The following is a 20,101-nucleotide window of genomic DNA, read 5'->3' as shown; positions in this document are numbered from 1 at the left end:
CAAAAGTGCGTATAGTCAAGGCTATGGTTTTCGCAGTTGCAATGTATGGCTGTGAAAGCTGGACCATAAGGAAGGCTGAGCGCAAAAGGATTGAGGCCTTTGAATTGTGGTGCTGGAGGAGACTCCTGCGAGTCCCTTGGACCGCAAGGTGATCAAACCGGTCAGTCCTAGAGAAGATCAACCCTGAGTGCTCTTTAGAAGGCCAGTTACTGAAGATGAAGCTCAAATACTTTGGCCACATAATGAGAAGGAAGGACTCCCTGGAGAAGAGTCTAATGCTGGGAGCAATTGAGGGCAAAATAAGAAGGGGATGGCAGAGGATGAGGTGGCTAGATGCAGTCACTGAAGCAGTTAGTGTGAGCTTGGGTGGACTCCGTGGGATGGTGGAGGACAGGAGGGCCTGAGGAATGTTGTCCATGGGGTCGCGATGGGTCGGACAAGACTTCGTGACTAACAACAACAAAAATTTGAACCCAGAGCCTGATCCATATGAAGCGTTTGGGTGGTTGTAATTTAACTTCTAGTAATGCTATGCTCATCAGTTTTATTAAGTTCTGTATTAGCAACACAATCGTAATCATGTAAACAAAGCTGAAGCAATGTTTGCTTGGCATTATTCAGACATACATGTAGGGCTTCTACCTGCCTGAAAAACTCTGGAATACCTCTGCCAGTGGCGAAATGTTAACTGTAGCCCAACAGATGATGCACACACATGCATGAGGTGGTGGGGGGAATGTATGAACTGTGACATCTTCACAGGTGAAGGAGTATGTCAGCCCCCATAACTCCTTGTCACATGTTGTTTCCTTCTTCAGACTTGTGGTTTAGTGGAAAATTGCCAAATCAGAAATATCAGTAAACTTGAAGATAAGAAGTTATATTTGACACTGCCTTTGCTATGAGGAAGAGTACTGTGCAGAGGGAGTGGGGCATGTTAAAGCTGGTATTTGTATTTCTTCCCCTCATTTACAGTAAAAGCCATGATCTAAAATGAGAAAGATACAAAAGGTCTTAAAAATGCAAGACTAATGAAGCGATTTAAGTTTTAAATCTTGAGAGCAAGTGGGTGTGGTGATTAGACAGTTGAACTGGAGATCTGCATTCAAGTTTCTGCTCAGCCATGAAGCTCACTCTCAGCCTAGCCTATATCACAGGGATGTTGTTGTTAGGATAAAATGGAGCTATATAAGTCAGCTTGAGTTTCTCACAAGAGGAATAAAGGGGGATATAAATGCAATGTTGTTGTAGTTATTATTTATGTAGTTGTTGTTACAAGGCGTATCATCCACTTTATCAGATGTATAAAGTGTAGGTTATTAAAGCTTCCCGCATACTCTGTCATAAGGTGCTACAAATCACCTTATTTTTTTCTGCAAAGAACTAGCATGGCTGTTAAGGTTCTAAAGAATAGTTCTTCATTTTCTCCACCCTGAAACTTTTGTTGCTTCAGAAATATTGTGTGAAATACAATCCTGGATATGTGTTGGCTAGTCGTCTTGGAGTGAGTGGCTATCTTGTCTCAAGATTTACAGGAAGCATTTTTATTGGAAGAGGGTCCAGGAGAAAGTAAGTTTTGATTTTTAGAATTTATTTATTTGATTTCCCACCCTATCTACAAGAAAATGACAGTAAAGGCAGCTTACCAAAGCATTTTAAAATGGACTACCATAATAAAACACAATGAATTCAATAAAACATGTTATAGAACAAAAACAGCATTCTGACAAACAGACCATATACATCATCTTCAGGAAGATAACTCATTGCATTTCTGAATTAAAGGCGAGGCTACAAAAATGCTGTTGATCTCGTTGCTGTTGGCTTCTCTGAAATTTGTCCTTGATGAACAAGATAAATGAATTTAGGGGAAATCCTGCAAGTGTACATTCTACCTTCATTCAACAATGTAACATTGGAGAGGAAATAACATATTTTATATAATCTAGGCACAGGCAAGGTACAATATGACCTTCCAGATGTTAATGAGCTGCAACTCACATCAGCGGTAGCAGCATAACCAATTGTGGGGAGGTTATGAGAGTTCAGTCAAGCAGTCTGGAGGACCACTCATTTCCTATCACTGATGTAAGGGGAAAAGTGAAGTGTGTGCTTTCATATTCCATTTATACTCAAAAGGCATGCATATGTGCAAGAACAATTCATTGTCATGAAGGGATTGAAAAAAGAAGTTCTTTGAGGATTGGAGTGACTCCTCACTGTTTTGTGAGTCCTCACAGTGTATGAAGGTAAAAATCCAGTTTTAAAAGGGGCCATCAACCCTTAAAAGACGGGGAAAATAAAATGGTTTTGTCCTGGTGCTGACAAGAATAAAGTATCCTACGTTGCCCTTGCTTTCCTAGTTACAGTTGTATTGAAACTTAATACATTGTATAAGGAAAGAGAGACAAAATGAAACATGTAAAAAAACCCCTTCCTCATAAAAGGAAAACTTACTTTGCAGGTGAAGGATCCAGGTATCTGGATGGTGGTGTTCCTGATACCAATGCATAGAGCAGTGCTGTCCTATGTGAGCAACTAACGTGTCAGCATCTTACTGATCTTGTCTGCATGTATAGTTCAAACTCAGCGAACCCTTTTGCCATTATTCTCCCACCCCACTCTTCTTTCCACAAAAAACTAAGAAACAGTAAAAGAGATTGAATTCTTGCTTCTCTGCAAAATTTTCTCAGAAGGAAATTCACTCAGTAGATCACATTATGGGCTATTGCAGTTGCATATACATCCATTAAATAAATAAAGCTCATATTTGACTATATCCACATTTTGCAGATTGTGATAATTTATGAAATAAATTATTGACCTATATTAAAGCTGGATAATACTTCACTTTCACCTTATATTGTAAAATGTTTCCACAATTCAAAAAGCGAGTAAACTCCCATGCCACGTTTAAAGACTAAGCACTCAGTAATTTTTATTTTATAAAGAATAAGAGATCATGAAAATCTTCCTATTTCTCCACAAAATACAATTAGGATTCTAACTTTTTATTTTGTAGTCCACATGGAGATCATAAAGCAAATGTGGGATTGAATCTAAAATTCAAGAAAAAGAACGAAGAGGTCCCTGGTTATACTAAAAAAGTTGGAAATGAATGGATGTATTCCTCTGCAGTAGAGCAAGTCCTTGATGAATATTTGGAAAGGTAAGCATTAAACTGGACTTAATGCATATGTCTTGCATTATAATGTACACCAGGGATGGGCAGAAATAATGTAAACAGTAGGAAATGCTTCCTGCATTCTTGCAATATTCATCTGTAAGGGAGGGTCTTGGTTTACATGTGATTCTATGGAATGCATATTGAAAATTATGAAAAATCTTCTCAAATCTACTTACATGTTTATTAGGGCACCAGAACTTTTTAATTATGTAGCCAAAAACAGTCAAGAAGATATATTCTATGAAGATGACATTTGGCCTGGTGAAGAAGAGAATGGGTAAGCAATTCATAACTTTAGAAGGAATAGTAGAATAGCAGGGGTAGTCTTCAGAGTGATAATTATTTTGGATTAAGTAAAGTACTCCATGTAGGACAGTTTGAAAGAAGTGCCCTTTGTTGTATTTGGGCTTCCCAGTTACCACCAGTTGGCTTACAGTAGACTACAGCTGCTATCACCCATTTTAGGAGACTATAGAGGATGGTTCCCAGTGGACACTCTCCTCCATCCAGTTTGACAGGTGCAGAGCCAACATTGCTGTCCAATTTTTTTCTGGGGGAGGGGGAGGGGATGTACCCAAAATGATAAAATGTCAAAATTTGAAAGTATATTCTAAGCTGTAGCAGGGGAAACCTACACCAGAACTATTTAGAAACTTTAAAGTCATACTCTGCAATGTTTGGAATTGTTGAGTCTGCAAATGTTACCACATCCATTCTTTTTAATGAACCTAAAATACTTTGGCACTATAGCCTCATTTTGGCAAATTCAGTATAACACCTGAATTCCAAAAGCACTGTCATTGGCTTTTCTGTATAATATGATGACTAGTATCCAAACATAATACCCAAATTGCAGCGCTTTGCTGGAACCATTTGGATAAGCACTTCTTCCAGTACTGGCTATATATAAATCTGTGTAATGTACATCCAGTGATCCCATCCTCAAAAAAGCATGTTTATGGATCTTGTATTTATTTACTTCAACTTTGAAGAGCAGAAGAAACTGACACACACTCAAAAGCACCATTGCTTACTTTCATTGTTCTTGTGTGTGTGGTTTTGTTTGTATTCTAGAAGTGGCATGCATCTGCATAAGTAAGGCTGTAAGACACAGTCTTATGCAAGTTGAGACAGAACCCCCCCCCCCACTCAGTGAACAAAGCTGTGGCTCCTAGACTGCATCTGAGAGGCTGTATGATTTTTCAGCCCTGATTTCCCCACTCCTGCCACCTCATAGTCACTGTGGAAAGAACCAAGTTGGCCATTCTTCAAGATTGGAAAAATGACCTCAGAAAAGGGTAAAAGTGGACATGTAGGACGGAGCAGGAAGGGGAGGAGGTTGGGTTGGCCAGGATACAAGGTATCCTCAGGTTGCTCCAGCCTGCTGCCTTCCCCCTCTGTGATACTTCAGTGAAAAGGGTTGTCTAGTTAAAATGCAGAGCAAGAGGATGGGGAGATGAAGATAGGATAGCTATAAAGCCCCTTGAGTTCAAGGGCTTAAAGGCATTTAATAGCTTATTAAAACTTATTTGTAAAATTTGTAAGCCATAATAGTATGTGGCTGGATGATTTAACACATTGCTTTAATTGACAAGATACACTTTAAGCATTTATTGACATGGAATACTTTTTAATATAGTGCTGAGAAAGTTCAAGAAGTCGTTGCATGGCTAAAGGCTCATCCTGTCAGTACACTCTCACGTTCTTCTTGTGATTTACAAATTTTGGATGCAGCTATTGTTGAAAAGATTGAAGAAGAAATAGAAAAATGCAAGGTACTTTAAAAATAGTAGAACTACAGATAAGTCTTGTTATTAAGGTTTATATGAATAAATTTTGGTTCAGGTTAGTACAGTATTAAAAACCTTCAGTGAACTGGCTCAATAATTTGAGTTTAACTTTTGTTTGTAAGCTGCTTTATAAGCTATGGCAGCGTTCCCCAAATTGGTACCCTTCACATATTTTGGATTCCCTTCAGCCTCATCTAGCATGCTCAGTGGTCAGGAATTTTGGGGCTTGTGGTCCAAAGCATCTGAAGGGCAGTAGTCTGGATAAGATTGAGTTATAATAAGAAGAAAGAAGACATTGGCACTGTATCTGCTCCCTTCCCTGTCTGTATATATAACTGACGATCTGTATGCCAGTCAGTTTTCCTGTGAAATTTTGTACAGTCCAGAAAATCTAATATAGATTTTTGTTCTCAACAAGCTATCCTATCCCCATCCCCATGGGGAATGTGTGGCCTTCCAGATGTTGTTGGACTGCTTGCAATCCCATTGCAATTGGCTTAGCCTGACTAAGGTTGATGGAAGTTACAGTCTGGAGGGCCATACATTCCCCACTCTAAAGACTGTATTAGCTTTAATAGGATTGGGCTCTCCCAAGTGTCTATGATGCTGTTGATATAGGTAATCACCTCTGATTCATTAGTTAGACAAATAATGTTTTATTTATGATTTCTTTATGATACTTCTATAATGCTTAATATGTTAAGAAAACTAAATGTTTCACATTAAGAAGTATAGAAAGAAAATAAAAATAATAGCTGAAAACATGAAAAATAAAATGTTACAGCATCACAACATTAAAACAAAATGGTAACAGAATCCCTCACAGGTCAGGGAAAGCCTTGGTGAACAAGTGTGTTTTTGAGAGGCATTAAAAACTTGCCAATATTTCTGTTTCTTGAACCACATGTGGAAGAAAGTACCAAAAAATGCCACCAGTACTGGTATTTTTGATGGCTAGTCAGAATTTTCGTGGTATTATGTAGCACAAAAGTGGACGAGGGTTCAACTGCTTTGATATGCAATGTATGACTTATGTTTTTAAATTTACATGGCAACAGTTATCAGATATAGTTTTATTTAATTGTTTTTGTTTTTTCCTTTAGAAAAGAAAAAGTAATAAGAAAGTACGTGTGACAGTGAAGCCTCACTTGTTATACAGGGTAAGTTTGGATTATTTTTTAAATGACAAATGTTTTTCTTGTAGGATGGTATCTAAATAGAACAGTCTACTTTTGAGTGTTTTATTTATTTATTTGTTTGTTTGTTTATTTTCTGTACTGCCCCTTTGTCAAAGTTTATTAAAATGTTCATCAGTACATTCATCTCCAGCAGTTCTGTCTGTAGTGGTGAGAGGTTGATGCAAGGGTGCCTGAAGTTCTATGAAAATAATTTCATGGGTTCCTCCAAGGCAAAAATGTTGAGAAAGGCCGCCTTAGAGTGTGTTGTCCAGGACCAATGTACACAGACAAAATATATAATGCTATTTGACCTTACCTGACAGCTTGATAAATTCATGTCTTTTCAGAAGACAGTGATACTGTTCAGGAGGACATCTTGGTTAATTGGATATAACTCAATTTAACCATTTTATCTCTGCCTTGATGACATGTATGTAGATTCAAGTTTCTACAGAAATATGCCACTGATTTTGTTCTACAGTGGAGTTGTTGTTTGCCATGAAGTAGTTTCCATTCATGGCAACCCTATGAATGAATGCCCACCCAAATGTCCTGTTCTTGAGAGCCCTGATCAGCAGTCAAGACTCTGACTTCTTTTCTGGAGATGCTCCATCTCATAGTTGATCTTCCTTTTCTTTTTCTGTCTTTGACATTCCCTGTCATGATTGTCTTCTCCCATGAGTCTTGCTTTCTTATGATGTGTCCACAGTATGACTGCTTCAGTGTTGTCATTTTTGCTTTCAGCAAAAGATCTGGTTTGATCTGATTTAGGATCTACTTATCCATCTTTCTGTCAGTGCAAGGTATTCACAAAGCTCTTCTCCAATAACATGTTTCAAAAACAGCAATGTTCTTCCTGTTACCTTTCTTCACTGTCCAGCTTTCACACCTGAGCATAACAATTGGGAATACAGTAGTGTGAAGGATCTTGGATTTGGTCTCCAGTGAGACAACCTTCCACTTGAAACTCTTTTGTAGTTCCTTCATTGCTCCCCTTCCAAGTCTTCTAATTTCTTGGCTGCAGTCTCCCTTTGAATTAAGGATTCAGCCAAGCTATGCAAATATTTAACAATTACAGTTTCTTCATTTTTGACAATAAAGTTCTGTAATACTTCTGTAGTAATGATTTTTGTTTTCTTAATATTCAGGTACAATCCTGCTTTTGCACTTTTTTCTTTCATTTCCATCAGGAGTCATTCTTCGCTGCCTTCTGCTTGTAATATTGTATCGTTTGCTTATTTTAAATGATTGATGTTCCTTGCTCCAGTTTTCACTCCTTACTCTCACCCTAATGCAGCTTTCCTTATGATATGTTCTGCAAACAGATTGGGAGATAAAATACAGTTTTGTCTGACACCTTTGCCTATAGGAAACCATTCTGTTTCTCAATTTTCTGTCCTAACATTAGCTTCTTGTGTACAGTACAGGTCATGCATCAGAAAGAACAAGTACTGAAGCACACCCATTTCTTTCAGGATCATTCCTAGCTTCTCATGATCCACGCTGTTAAATCTTTGCTGTAGTTGATAAGGCATAGACTGTTCTTTGGTGTGCTCCAGAAGCAAATGTATATTTGCAATATGATATCAAGTACCTTTTCCTTTTCAGCATCCAGCGAAAACATCAGGCATTTCTCCATACTGGGTAAACTTCTTTGTTGCCACACGTTGAGCATCACTTGTATGGGAAATTAGTGCAATGGTCCTATGGTTGCTGAGCTCGTTTGCATCTCTTTTCCTAGGGATTGGAATGTATATTGGACATTTCCAGTATGTGGACCATTGTTTTGTTTTTCTTATTTGTTAGGATTTATCTCAGAAGTTTGGAATAGTTCTTTTGGTACCCTATCTACTCAAAGTGCCTTGTTCCTTCCAAGTGCTTTCAAGAAGCTTTGACTTCAGTTTCTAATATTGCAGAAATATTCACAGAATTCTTCTTCAAAGCAGTCTGCCATCCATTCTTCTCTTTTGTATAATTCTCCCATATTCTTTCCACCTTTTCTTTATTTTCTCCTGGTCAGATGGTCTTCCAGTATTCCTAACCTTAGTTTGAATTTCACTTGGATTTCTTGGATCTTCAGCAAGAGTTCTCTAGCTTTTCTGCTTTAGGTGTTCTTTTCTATTTCTTTGCACTGGCCTTTGTAATAGTCCTTTTTTTGTCTCTATGTGACAGTTCCTGTAAAGCTGGATTCAGGATTCTGACCCTATTTCTGTCACTTTTTGGTTATAATTTTTGTCTGTCCTTAGCAACGGCGAATGTTTTTTTCTGCCATCCATCTAGGTTTTTTTTTCTTTCTGTTTGCTACAGGAATTGTTTTCAGGCATTCTTCCTGCATAATGCATCTGGTTCAGTCTATAGTTCTTCTGGGTCATGACCAATTGAGTTCAGCAAGGCAAATCTGGACTTTAATTTCTGCAAATTTTTTATTTAAATTGTATTTTAGCGCTATCCTTCTGTTAGTGATCTTTTTCAGCTTTATTCCATTTCTTGATATTAAGACTTTATGCCACCACTACAATAAGCTGCTAGTCTTCTTTTTGCAGTGAGAATGCATCTTCTCCATCTTATGTTTTCAGTTATGTAAGTCTGTTTGCATTTTGTGTTGACCATCTGGTGATGTCTCTGTGCACCATTATCTGTTTGGTTGCCTAAAATATGTATTTGCAATAAACAGATTATTGGCTGCACAGAATTCTATGAGTTACTCTCCTGCTTTGTTTCTGAACCCTTGGCTGTATTCTGTTACATTAGATTCTACATTGTTTTCTACTTTTGTGTTCCAATCACCTATGCTTATCAGCATGTCTTGTTCTGGTGTGCTATCAATTTCTACTTGATGCTTGTGTAAAAGTTTTCCATGTCTTCTTCTTCAGAATCTGTTGTTGGAGGATAGACTTGAATGACATGCATGTTAATCAGTTTTCTGGCAATTCTTATTGATATTATTCAGCCAGACCTTGCAGTATAGTTACTTACTGTGTGTGCTACATCTTGCTTTTGTCTGAGCGGCACTCCCATTTTTTCAGGGTTTGCAGAGTAGAATTCTTTGTGTTTGTCTGACTAAAAAAGCCACATTCAAGTTCACTATAGTTTGCTCACACTAAGTGCTTTAGTGTTTAACCATTTCTTGCTTTATTGTTTTCAGTTTGTCTTGATTCATAGCATCACACTTTCCTTCCACCTCTGTGCATGTCAGCTCCTAGACTTTCAGCTTTGATTTCGTTATGTCATTAGCGACAGTGCTATTCCGACTTTACTCTTCTTCAGTAGCTTGTTGAGTGCCTTCTGATCTGGTAGTCTTATCTGATGATACTCTCTTTCATTTTGGAGTGTTTCATCCTATTGTCTTCCTCTGTGCAATACTAACCAGAATTAACTTGAGCATGACTGCTGTTGTCTGTGAAAGATCCTCTGCCATAGTTGTCTTGAATTACCTTTGTAGCAGCTGCCCTTCAGGAGTTCTCTGCCACCATCACTGTTAGAAATAGCCTTTCTTTTCTGATGATGTGACTGCTATTCAGTCTACCTCCTGAATAAAGTAGATGCATGTTAGTCTGGCTTCTCAGCTTTGATTATTCTTCCCTGGGTGACCTGTCTAGGAGGCTTGGCTAATGAGAAAGTCCTGGCAACATTGCTCATGGCTTTTCTGACACTTTCAGTCCCCCTTAGCATGTTATGGTGTGCATCGAAAAGGATGTCCACAGTACTATATTAATTCATAGCTAGACAATTTTGCTATAATTTAAGCCTTCATTTATATCAGCCTCTAGAACAACAACATGGAATTATACCAGACCGAGATGCAGAATATAGACTATTTGATCGTGTTGTGAATGTGAGAGAAAGCTTCTCAGTTCCCCTTGGACTTCGTGGGACTGTAATAGGGATTAAAGGAGGTAATACTGTCCATATGATTTGGGGGAAGTGTCTGAATAGAAATATTAAATATTAAAATATTGTAAAGCTCATTTATTTAACATAACAGCAGTTTTTAAATGCATTGTTTTTTAAACACTTGGTTGGATCCAAAGTTGTGCAAGCTGAAGGCTGCTCATGTTTCCCCGTCTTTTCCCCAAGCAGCACCTGAAATGCTTCTCTCAGGACAGTCAGGAAAACCTCTTGAAAAGCATGGACTGTGCTGCAGGGGACTGCAATGGAAAAGTAGAATCAAGAGCAGACATTTTATGCAAATTGGACTGCTCATATATGGTGCTTTTGCTCACTTTTGCGATTTCTTTCAACTGTTCACACAGTTGAAGAGCATACCCCAATTGTCTGCAGAGGCTTTTCAGGGAGCATAGGAGGCTCTCTCTCAGTCAGTGGAAAAACCCAAGGAGCTTTTCACACGTACATCTTTGAATCTGAACAATTCTGATACAAGGTTTTTGTTTATCTAGTGCTGCTGGCTAATTCACATAGTACCATCAATATATCTTAGCCTTCTCAGTTAATGGGTAGCAGAATAGATATAAGGATTAACTCTTTTCTCTGGTAGAAGCAGAGTCAATCTAGGTTGGTGGTGTGGAAATCCATGTCTTTAGGGGCGAGATGTGGGGGGAGAGAGCACGTGCACAAATAACCTTCCCCAGTTGTGGTCCCATCTTGTACAAGAGAATGGAATTAATTATTTGCTCCTTAAACCTCCTGTGGAATTGAGACTTAGCCCTCCTTCCCATTTTTTTTTTCACTTATGGGTTTTGTCAGCTTTTTGTCAACTTAAGGGTATAGCATGGGAATAGTGGTGAGATCACTCTACATGTTGTGGTCTCTGATACTTAGGGTGGAGGTGCTAAATATCCACAGGCTGTCCCTGTTTGGCAATGGGGGTTAACTTTTCATCCATGAAGTACACTATGCTCAGTGAAGAGCAGACAGCAGGCCTGCATGTGGCAGAAGAGCCTGCCGCACTAGCAGTTTCTGTGGCAGTAGTCATAGAAACAAAAGGAACTGTTCCCTCCTGAATCAGCCCATTGGCCCATCTAAACTCAATATATTCAACACTGATTGACAGTGGCCGGAGAACTGACATTATAGCCTGGAGGCTGTAAAAGAATCACCTTTTATGTCATCCATCCTTTCAGGAATTTGGTGTGGTGGGGGGGGGAATCTGGACTTTGGAGAGAATATGCAATTCTGTAGGATGGTGGAGCATATGTTTTCATCAGAGTTTCGGCAGAGTCCAAACCTCCTTAAGAGGGACTTAGCAAGCTGGCTTACATGATGAATGTTTCTCTCAGTCCTTTTATTTCCATATCTCATTGTTCCCCCCCAAAACTGGACATCATTTGATGTTCTTCCTGTTTTATCTAAATAGTCAGGTTTATGAACCAAGAGGACCACTAGCTATAGCAAGTCTGGAATGTAAGACCTAAAACCCTGAAATACACCTGTATATAGTTCTGTATGGAACAGCTCTACAAGTGTTAATAATGTTTGAAGAAAGAAATAGTAGCACTAATCCAGAATACTTCATTTTTATCTATTCACATTTGATAGTGATTGTTTATACTGTGTGTTTTCTTCAGCCAGCAGAGAATGTGATGTGCTGTATGAAGTACTCTTTGATGAAGAGTTTCCCGGTGGCTTAACAATAAGGTCTGTGTGAGACAGCTAAATTAATTTTTATCTTTTTAGTACGTTTCAATAGGTCCTTGAGAAACTTGTAATAATTGGCACAGGAAGGTGGTATTGAAATGTTAGATATTATTCTAGTGAGCCAAGGCTTGTACAATCTATATTTAATTTAACCACTGCCCTTTATAAAAACCATGGAATTCTTGTGGTATAGAACAGAGGTCAAGAATGCTCACTCTGAAGACCATCCGATCGTCCTCGTAAAGTTGGGATCTGAATCCAGATTTCTTAGGTAGATTTTGTGTTCTTAGGTTCATGTTATTCCCTGTTAGTAGTGTTGTTAAGTTTTGGTACTATATCATGGCTATCTCCTACCCATATCCTTTTAGACCAGACGTGTATTGTTTATCCAGCATTGGCTCTGTTTAGTTGTTTTCATCAGCTTTCTTCTTTTCCATTAGGAGCTCACCTGACAGAGGGTACCGCATGCCAGCTAGTGCCTTAATTAATCTTTCTCATGGTAATCGGTCTGAAACAGGAAATCAGAAGCTAACAGCCATAGTCAAACCCCAGCCAGCTGTGAGTCCCTACAGCTCATATTCACCTGAATCATTTTCACAAAAAGCACATCTAGGAGGTCTCAACCATTCCCCTCGTTCCCTCTTTGTTCCAACTCGAGTAAGTCCATATTTAGTTGTTTTTTAAACTATATCTAGAAAATGAAGATGTTGCTAAAACAGATATCCATGAATGCTAAATTGCTAAACTTCTTTGTTCATAGTAAGCATCTACAATGTTTAACTATTAATAATAAATAACTGGTTCAAACTCATCCAGATTTGTATAGGATCACAGCTGAAATTCTCATATCTCTTAAGATGTGCTTTGAGGGTTTGGAAGAAACATAGTGTATGTTTAGCATTAGAGTGTGATAGATTCTATCCTATTATTGAAAGAGGTAACATAGGTAAGGAGCTCTACCAAAGCAGTTACCTCTGGTAAAAGGGTGTCCATTTTTACCCAGATATTGTACACACAAGGATATTGGCCAGTAGTAAATGTTCTTCTCACTGATTTTAATTTGGTCCAGTATAACTGTCCCTGTGTTCATTGGAAATATTCTATATGCCCCACCAAAGAATCATAGATGAACCACCAAAGAATCATAGATGAATAAGGAATATTTTAGAGAGAAAAACTGAAAAGCTGCTTTAGTGTATGTGTATTTTTTAAATCTGTGATCTAGCAATTGAATGGAAGACAGCATAACAATATGAAGGCTGAAAATAAGGGAAATTCCCATTTCTTCCAGAAAGGAACTTACTTAAGTGGAAATCAGAAATATAAAGTAAGTGGTATTACTTCTTTTCTTATGCATGCTTGTAGACCTTTATTATGCTCGGGTGAGAAGTGGTTTAAAGGAGTATATTTTGTGAGCAGAAGCACATACTAAATTGGAAAAGAAAACACTTTATCATATATTTTATTTAGCATATTTCTACCTTTGACAGACATGATGAAACAGAAAATCCCAATGCAATAAAAATGTAATATTAAAACATCTACAAGATAATCACAATAAGCAGGAAAGAATAAAAGTTGACAAAGCAGATAACAGTAGTTAAAACTAATATAGGATGAAACCTAATGTCCTACAAGTGGCCACCTGCTTATACAATGGAATTTTTACTTTTTCTCTTTCCTCCTATGTGTTCCCAAAATCTACACTGAAAGGTCATCTCTTTAAAGCACATTTTGAGGACACACAGGGGACTGTAGAGAGAGGGGAAATTGCCCCACTCACTGTTGCACAGAAGCTGGTAGAACACCAGAAGGAATTTATTTAGCTATCACCATACTACATTATTGCTTTTTCTAAAGAGAAGTTGTAAAAGCCAGAAATAAAACATGTAGACTGCATATTTAAAAAGTGATGCAACTATTTGTCAGTGGAACTGAATTTTCTGACAACTCTTCATTTTGACAGCAAAACTCTTGTTTGCTAACTTGCAGAGTATATACTCACAGTTATGTAATATGGATTATTTATTCTCTAGCTTCAACTGTCCTTGTAAATAATCAAAGTGCCTTAATACTGAAGTGTTATATTTTTCCGCTTTCCTGTGCTTGTTTATATGAATCCATTTGCATTTCACACTTAAAATAAATATATACCCACCTTTTGGTTGATTGCATAGATGGTTACTTAGAATAAAATCAGTCCTAAAACAATAATTTCCTTTAATTTCAATGTGGATAATACTTTTATTACTTGGTAGTGCTGTCAGCCAACATAATCAACCCGCCATGCTTAGAGCAAACCCTTTGAAATCAGCAGAACTAAAGTTATAGTCATGGCCAGTGATTTTCATGAGTCTACTCTAAGTATGAATAAGTCAGGATCTAAACACACTTGCTAACTCTCCTTAGAAATGGAAGAGGGCTAATCCTATTGTCTACCTGAAAGTAAGTTCCATCGAGTTCAGTGGAGCCTACTTGCTAGCAAGTGGATATAGGATTATAGCCTGAGTCATCGCACAAGTAAGTTCTGTGGTTACTCAAAAGTTTCCTTTTCCCATTCACAGAAATTGGATATGGGCTAGGATGGCAGTAGCCATGGTAGTAGCTACGTCTGAACCAAGCTACCTTGTCAGTGTGAGAAGAAAGTAATATGGAGGTTTAGGAAGGGGGGGGAGGTGGTATATGGCAGTAGGGGTAACACCAAAAGTGAATGGACACCAAATGGAGCTTAGGAGGATTATGTATGAAAGGGAGAAAGAATGAGGGGGATCTGGTGGGAGTGAAGACAAGGGGGGGGAAGTGAGAAAGCATTGGAATGATCTTGTGGCATAAAATCTAGAAATGTCATGTGTGCTAATACATCATGAAAATATGATCTGATCTCCTTATCTCTTTAAAGTGGATCATTACTACCATTCTCTCTCTCTTTCTCACTTGCTCTCAAAAATGGCAAAAGTCTTCACAAATGTAGGTTAAGTGACTGCAGTTAGGAATATATCCTCTTTGCCTTCACTGACATTTCGCCCCACACTGTCTCCACCATTTAGCTTGTCTAATAAAGTTCTGAGAAGAAATTCTGTGACTTCAGGAATCTACTTAGCTTTAGCTGTTCTCTTAGTTGTTAAAATTAATACATTTCATCATAGCAGAATTGGTTTTGGTTTTGTTTCCCATCAGAATAAACAAGATGATGAATTTTGCAACATTTGGCAGTCATTGCAAAGCTCTGGGAAGTCTCAGTCCACCGAACCAAACTGTCATGAGAAGGTTAGTTTGTATTTTGGAGTAGATTTTGTTAGAGAATTTCTGTGCAATATTTAGTTTCTGAAAAATCTCATTTTCTAGGGTGGAATTTTACCTCAGTATATAAAGCTAAGTGCAAGTGGCCAGTACAGCAAACCAGTAGTTAATGACAGTAGCTTCAAAGGCCAGCAACGAAAACAGGAGTCATTTAGGAAATGTAAGTGCTATTCTACCTTTCTTTCTTTAATTTTGGATTAAGATTTGGAAACATTTTATTTCTGAAGGTATTTACAATCCCACATAATTTAATTCATTGAAGAGAATAGCTATTATGACCCTAATCCTTGAAACTCTCTCCCAGAAAATGCCTGGCAATTTATATATTCATTTAAATTTATTGTTATGGTTTGATATGATTATTTTTATTCATTCTGATATAAGCAAACTTTTTATTGTGGGTATTTGTATTCTTTTTCTGGTGTTCTTTAAACTTTTTTCCTTTCAGTGAGAAATTATATTTAGCATCAGGGCTCTTTTGTACCACATTCCATCCCTTTCGTTATATTGTCCAGATAGAGAAAGGAAAAAAAAAAGGAGAGAGATACTGGATTGAGCCAGAACAATTGCACTGGATACAATTTTGTGTCCACTTACTGGGGATAATCCCTGTTGAAACTGGGAATTCTCTTAATAAATGTTGTCTCTTTTTAAATTGTGTTTTTAAAAATAGGATTTACTTACTTTGCTGATATTATGAACTTTTTTGTAGCCAAAGAAGACTCAAAAGATTCAAGAAATGAAGGCCAAACACACAAAGTATCAAGCAAATCGGTAATTGTATTTATTTTCTTTTGCATGTGAATTTTTATAACTGTAACTCTGTTAATTTATTTTCCATATTATTTTAGCTACTGTTGTTCAGTCCAAAGTTGTTGAATGTGAATTGAAATAGCAATTGTTCAGTCTAAACAAGTATAAAGTGATGCACATTAGGCAAAACAACTTGATATCTGTGCTTTATCGACCAGTCAGCAAACTAGTGCTGATTAGTTAATAAAGAGATCATGGGGTTGTGGTGGATAGCTCAATGAATTGTTCTTAGTGAGCAGCTACTGTAAATTCTGTGTGGGCATAATTAGAAAAGGATTGAAAATAAAACTGCCAGTACCAAACTGACCTTACATAAACCCATGGTGTGAGAACTTTTTTCAAGTGTACACAATGTAATATCACCAAAACTCGATATTGTAAGGTTAGAAAAGATACGGAAAAGAGTACCCAAAATGATTAAAAGTCTGGAACAACTCCCCTATGAGGAAAAAGTACAATGTCTGGAACTGTTCAGTTTTGGGAGGAAACTTTGGGGAGACATTGAACAAGTTTACAAAAAATATGCATGGTACAGAGAAAGTGGATAGACACATGTTTTTCTCCTGCATAATAATAATATCCTGGGTGATTCCATAAACTGGAACTCTATGAGATTCAAGATAGATTAAAGGAAGTATTTGCGTTGCATGTAGGTAAAATTGTGGAGCTTGTTAGTATAAATATTGTGTCTGTTCTCATAATCACAGAATGAGAAATACAGATTGGTATATTTTCCCTGCTGCTTGTATCTAACGGGATCCAAATAACAAACCTCACTGTCTTGGCTTGCTGTGTTCTGTGAACCAGGTGAAGGTTGCTTGTTGTTCTGAGTAACAAGTTAACCTAGAACCCTAAAAGATCCCATGGGCAAAAAGTTACTCTTGCTGGACGTGCATGACACAGCAGGAAATCTGACTGGTATGTGCAACAGAGGAAAAAGCCACTGTGGGGCTGTTTGCACATAACACTAAACCAAGCCATACAGTTAGTACACAGCATGGTATCTCACCTTCTGTCCTGTGTTCACACATTTGTATGTTAAGTACTCATGAGTAGTTCTATCTACCTCCATCTTCCCACCAAATGGCAGCACATATCTCATCAACTAGGAATCAATCCCAGTATGAACTGCTCCTGCCTGCCCTACCTAGTTCTTTCCCATTGACCCACAATTGGCCCTCTAGGCATGTTCTTAGTGAGCCATCAGTCTTGTTTTTTTCCTCTCCAGAGCCACCATCCAGTCATTAGAGCAGAGTAATTGCTAGTTGCTCTGCAAGAGTAACAAAGCAGCAGCCCTCCCCCAGCCCCTTCTACACCACTCTCCATGCTCACCCACCCACACCTCCTCTCCTTTCTGCATATGTGCACAACACCCCCTTCCCCCAAGTGCAGGATTTGCATACACTGAGCTCAGCCTCATGGGCACCCATGCCAGGGACAGAGGGGGCATGCCCTACAGGCGGGACTTTCCTGACAGTGCTTGTCTGGACACTGCTGGAAAAGTCTGCCAGCCGGCAGTTGAGGGGAGAAACCCATAAATGAGCATTAGATTAAATGTAACTTAGATTAAAAAGGCAGAAAGTCTTTTAACAAACAGATTGTTGTTTTGGATATAAATAACAATCTAGTCTGTTTCAGAATTTTTCAGGTGCTAATAAATATAATGTGAAGCTTTTGAAGAGGAATGAAGGCCCCAGTGTGCCAGTAGAACAAAAGCCTTTAGTTGATGGGCCCAGTTTGACTGAAAAGGTATGAAATATTAGCTGCTATTCGAGTATATTCTGAAAGGGTTCAACACACATGTGCGCATGACAGTAGTGTATTAATACCTGCCTTCATGCTGCCTACCTTTACCTTCTTGAAGCACCTCACTTATCTAAATCCACCAGCCTGACTTAGCTGCTTGCCTGCCCATGCAGCCTTTTATCCCACCAACCTCACCCTCTGGTCTCAGTTTGTTGCAGCAGACTCTTGGTTAAAAAATTTTTGTAACCAGCCACACCAGGTTAAAAAAATGTGGGTAGTAGCTGTGGTTGCACCTACTCCCCTGCCAGCCTTGCTGGGTGGCTGAGCTTGCAGGACCTGTACATGATTCTAAAGATATTTAAAAAGAAAAAAGTGGGAGGAAGGCAATGTTTTGAGCAGCAGTGGTCTGAATGTTGGCTTGGTGCGGGGGCTCAGTAAGTAAAAGCCGAACAGTGTAAAGACTGCTGTCTGACTTCATTTTGTGGGGATATATTACTTTCTAAGTACCTCAAAGGCTGCTACAAAAAAATAAGGTTAAAATTGCTTCTCAATGAAACCAGAGTGTAGGACATGGAATAATCAGTGCAAGTTGTGACAACCCAGATTCCAGCTAGATATCAGAAAAACTTTCTCAGTGTCAGAGCATTATGACAGTGGTACCAGTTGCTTAGAGAGATCGTGGACTCTTCCACATTAGACATTCAAACTGGCTGCTCATCTGAGTGGGATGTTGTAACTTGGTGTCCTAACAGCAGGGGGTTGGACCCGATGGCCTTCATGGCTTCTTCCAACTCTACTATGCTATGAATGAACTGGAACACCCTGTATTGCCCAGCTGATTGTATGTTTCATAATTTTCTATTTCACAAAGGACTATGGATCTCAGGCCATGCTTAATTCACCAAAAATTTATGTTTTGTGTACACTGGCTGCCACAATGTCTCTTTAATAGGGTTTAATTAAATTGCTCAGTTGTTTAGGTATAATGCTGCTGATGCTTCTTCTCTCCATGTGTATTGGCAATGTCCAGTGGTAGCTTCTTTTTGCAAGGAGGTAATAATTCAGATAAACCTTGTGATGGGAAGTTATTTAATATTACAGGGTATACAAGTTCTTTTGAATTACCTAGCCATCTCTTTGAATCTAATGCATGAATCAACATGAATGGATTTTCCATGCATTTTGAACAGCTTAAAAGATTAATATTGGAAGGAAAACCAACCCCCACTTAATGGGTTGCAGATGTAATGAAACTTTCAGGTTTTTGAACAGGTAGCCTTTAAGAGTAATTTACAAATGGCAAAACATATCAATATTTGGGGTGCTTTTGCCAAAGTATAAGCATAATTATTTTATTTACCTATTAAATTTGTTCAAAGGTTGCCCATTAGCATCACACATTAGTAATGATGCTCTGTAATATGCTAACATACAGGGATACTTATGTCACCAGTGCTATGGGTCTTTTTCTTAATAAAATAACTGTTCAAATATTGTATATTTTTCTTACTTTTACTTCTTATGGTGCAGTTTGGTTGTTTTTGTATTGCACAATAAAAATAAAAAGAATAAAATGATTAGGAACACGCATGGATCATCTGCTTTGTATGGATTATGGGTAGGTTGCAAATATGTTTTACTTGCTTTGCTTAAAATGTTTTTCATGTGCACTCCTGTTGCGTGTGCACAGACTTCCTCTGTCAGTGCAGTATTGACAGGAATTCTATGCAGACAGTGGAGGCCCATGGGCAAAACAGTTCTAAATATGCACCAAATGGGGATAACTTTGTAAGTATTATGTCCTTTAAGCCTCTTCTAAATGAGCAAGTATTCAACACAGAGCTATATCCTTAAAGACTGTTAATTCCAGTGGGATTTGAAGATGTTTAATCTGATCTATTTTTCTAATTAATATCTGTCTGTATTAATATCTTAGAATGGATCTGAACTTGAAGACATTTTTGCATCTCTGAATATTTTCAAAGAAAAGGAAGTGCAGTCATCTTATTCCAAGGAGCCAATAAATGAAGAGCACTTGTCTCCACAGACTTTTGCTATGGTTTGTATTAATGTGTTTGCACTTGCAATATTGGCATTAACTTCCTTGTAACAATTTGATCCAGATGACATTTCAGTGTTTCCATTCCAATAAACAGAGGCAGACACTGGCAGATTTATTTTTTCTGATTCTAGAAATGGTTGGGATTGGGGACATATTAAATAAACCAATGGATTTTTGTATTGGTTCCCGTTATTTGTACAAATGGGATCATGACTTTTTAATATATACTTTTGGGGTTTTTAAATTTTCTCAGATGGGTCATGTTGTTTTTTTAAACATAATTTGGGGCCTTTAACTTTGCCCAAATTGGGGTCATGATTTTTTCCAACTTTTTCACTGGTATTTTACACATCTGCAATGTATTCCTGTTTTAAATAACCTTGGCAGTTTTTCCCTTTCCACAGGCTACTTGGTTTAGCCCAGCAGAGCC

At 38.0% G+C, this 20,101-nt stretch overlaps 1 protein-coding gene across 8 annotated transcripts in view; it reads left to right on the top strand.

Moving 5' to 3' along the window:
* XRN1 (5'-3' exoribonuclease 1) overlaps positions 1-20,101 on the top strand; it is a 57,421-nt gene that overhangs the window by 30,421 nt on the left and 6,899 nt on the right. For 5 of the 8 annotated variants that reach the window (XM_044432764.1, XM_044432766.1, XM_044432763.1 and 2 more), the window contains exons 24-37: positions 1,454-1,569; positions 3,023-3,169; positions 3,375-3,464; positions 4,827-4,962; positions 6,081-6,137; positions 9,919-10,051; positions 11,681-11,750; positions 12,191-12,407; positions 12,976-13,077; positions 14,928-15,017; positions 15,096-15,210; positions 15,763-15,824; positions 17,502-17,612; positions 19,546-19,668. In XM_044432764.1, coding sequence (XP_044288699.1) covers positions 1,454-1,569; positions 3,023-3,169; positions 3,375-3,464; positions 4,827-4,962; positions 6,081-6,137; positions 9,919-10,051; positions 11,681-11,750; positions 12,191-12,407; positions 12,976-13,077; positions 14,928-15,017; positions 15,096-15,210; positions 15,763-15,824; positions 17,502-17,612; positions 19,546-19,668 — 1,569 coding nt within the window. The remainder of the gene's footprint in view (positions 1-1,453; positions 1,570-3,022; positions 3,170-3,374; positions 3,465-4,826; positions 4,963-6,080; positions 6,138-9,918; positions 10,052-11,680; positions 11,751-12,190; positions 12,408-12,975; positions 13,078-14,927; positions 15,018-15,095; positions 15,211-15,762; positions 15,825-17,501; positions 17,613-19,545; positions 19,669-20,101) is intronic. The other 3 variants (XM_044432767.1, XM_044432765.1, XM_044432768.1) reach the window with 3 other exon arrangements.

The sequence above is a fragment of the Varanus komodoensis genome, unplaced genomic scaffold (genome assembly GCF_004798865.1).
Source record: "Varanus komodoensis strain SLA01 unplaced genomic scaffold, ASM479886v1 scaffold25, whole genome shotgun sequence".
In the NCBI taxonomy this organism is placed as follows: domain Eukaryota; kingdom Metazoa; phylum Chordata; class Lepidosauria; order Squamata; family Varanidae; genus Varanus; species Varanus komodoensis.
This window is presented reverse-complemented; position numbering and strand designations above follow the sequence as displayed.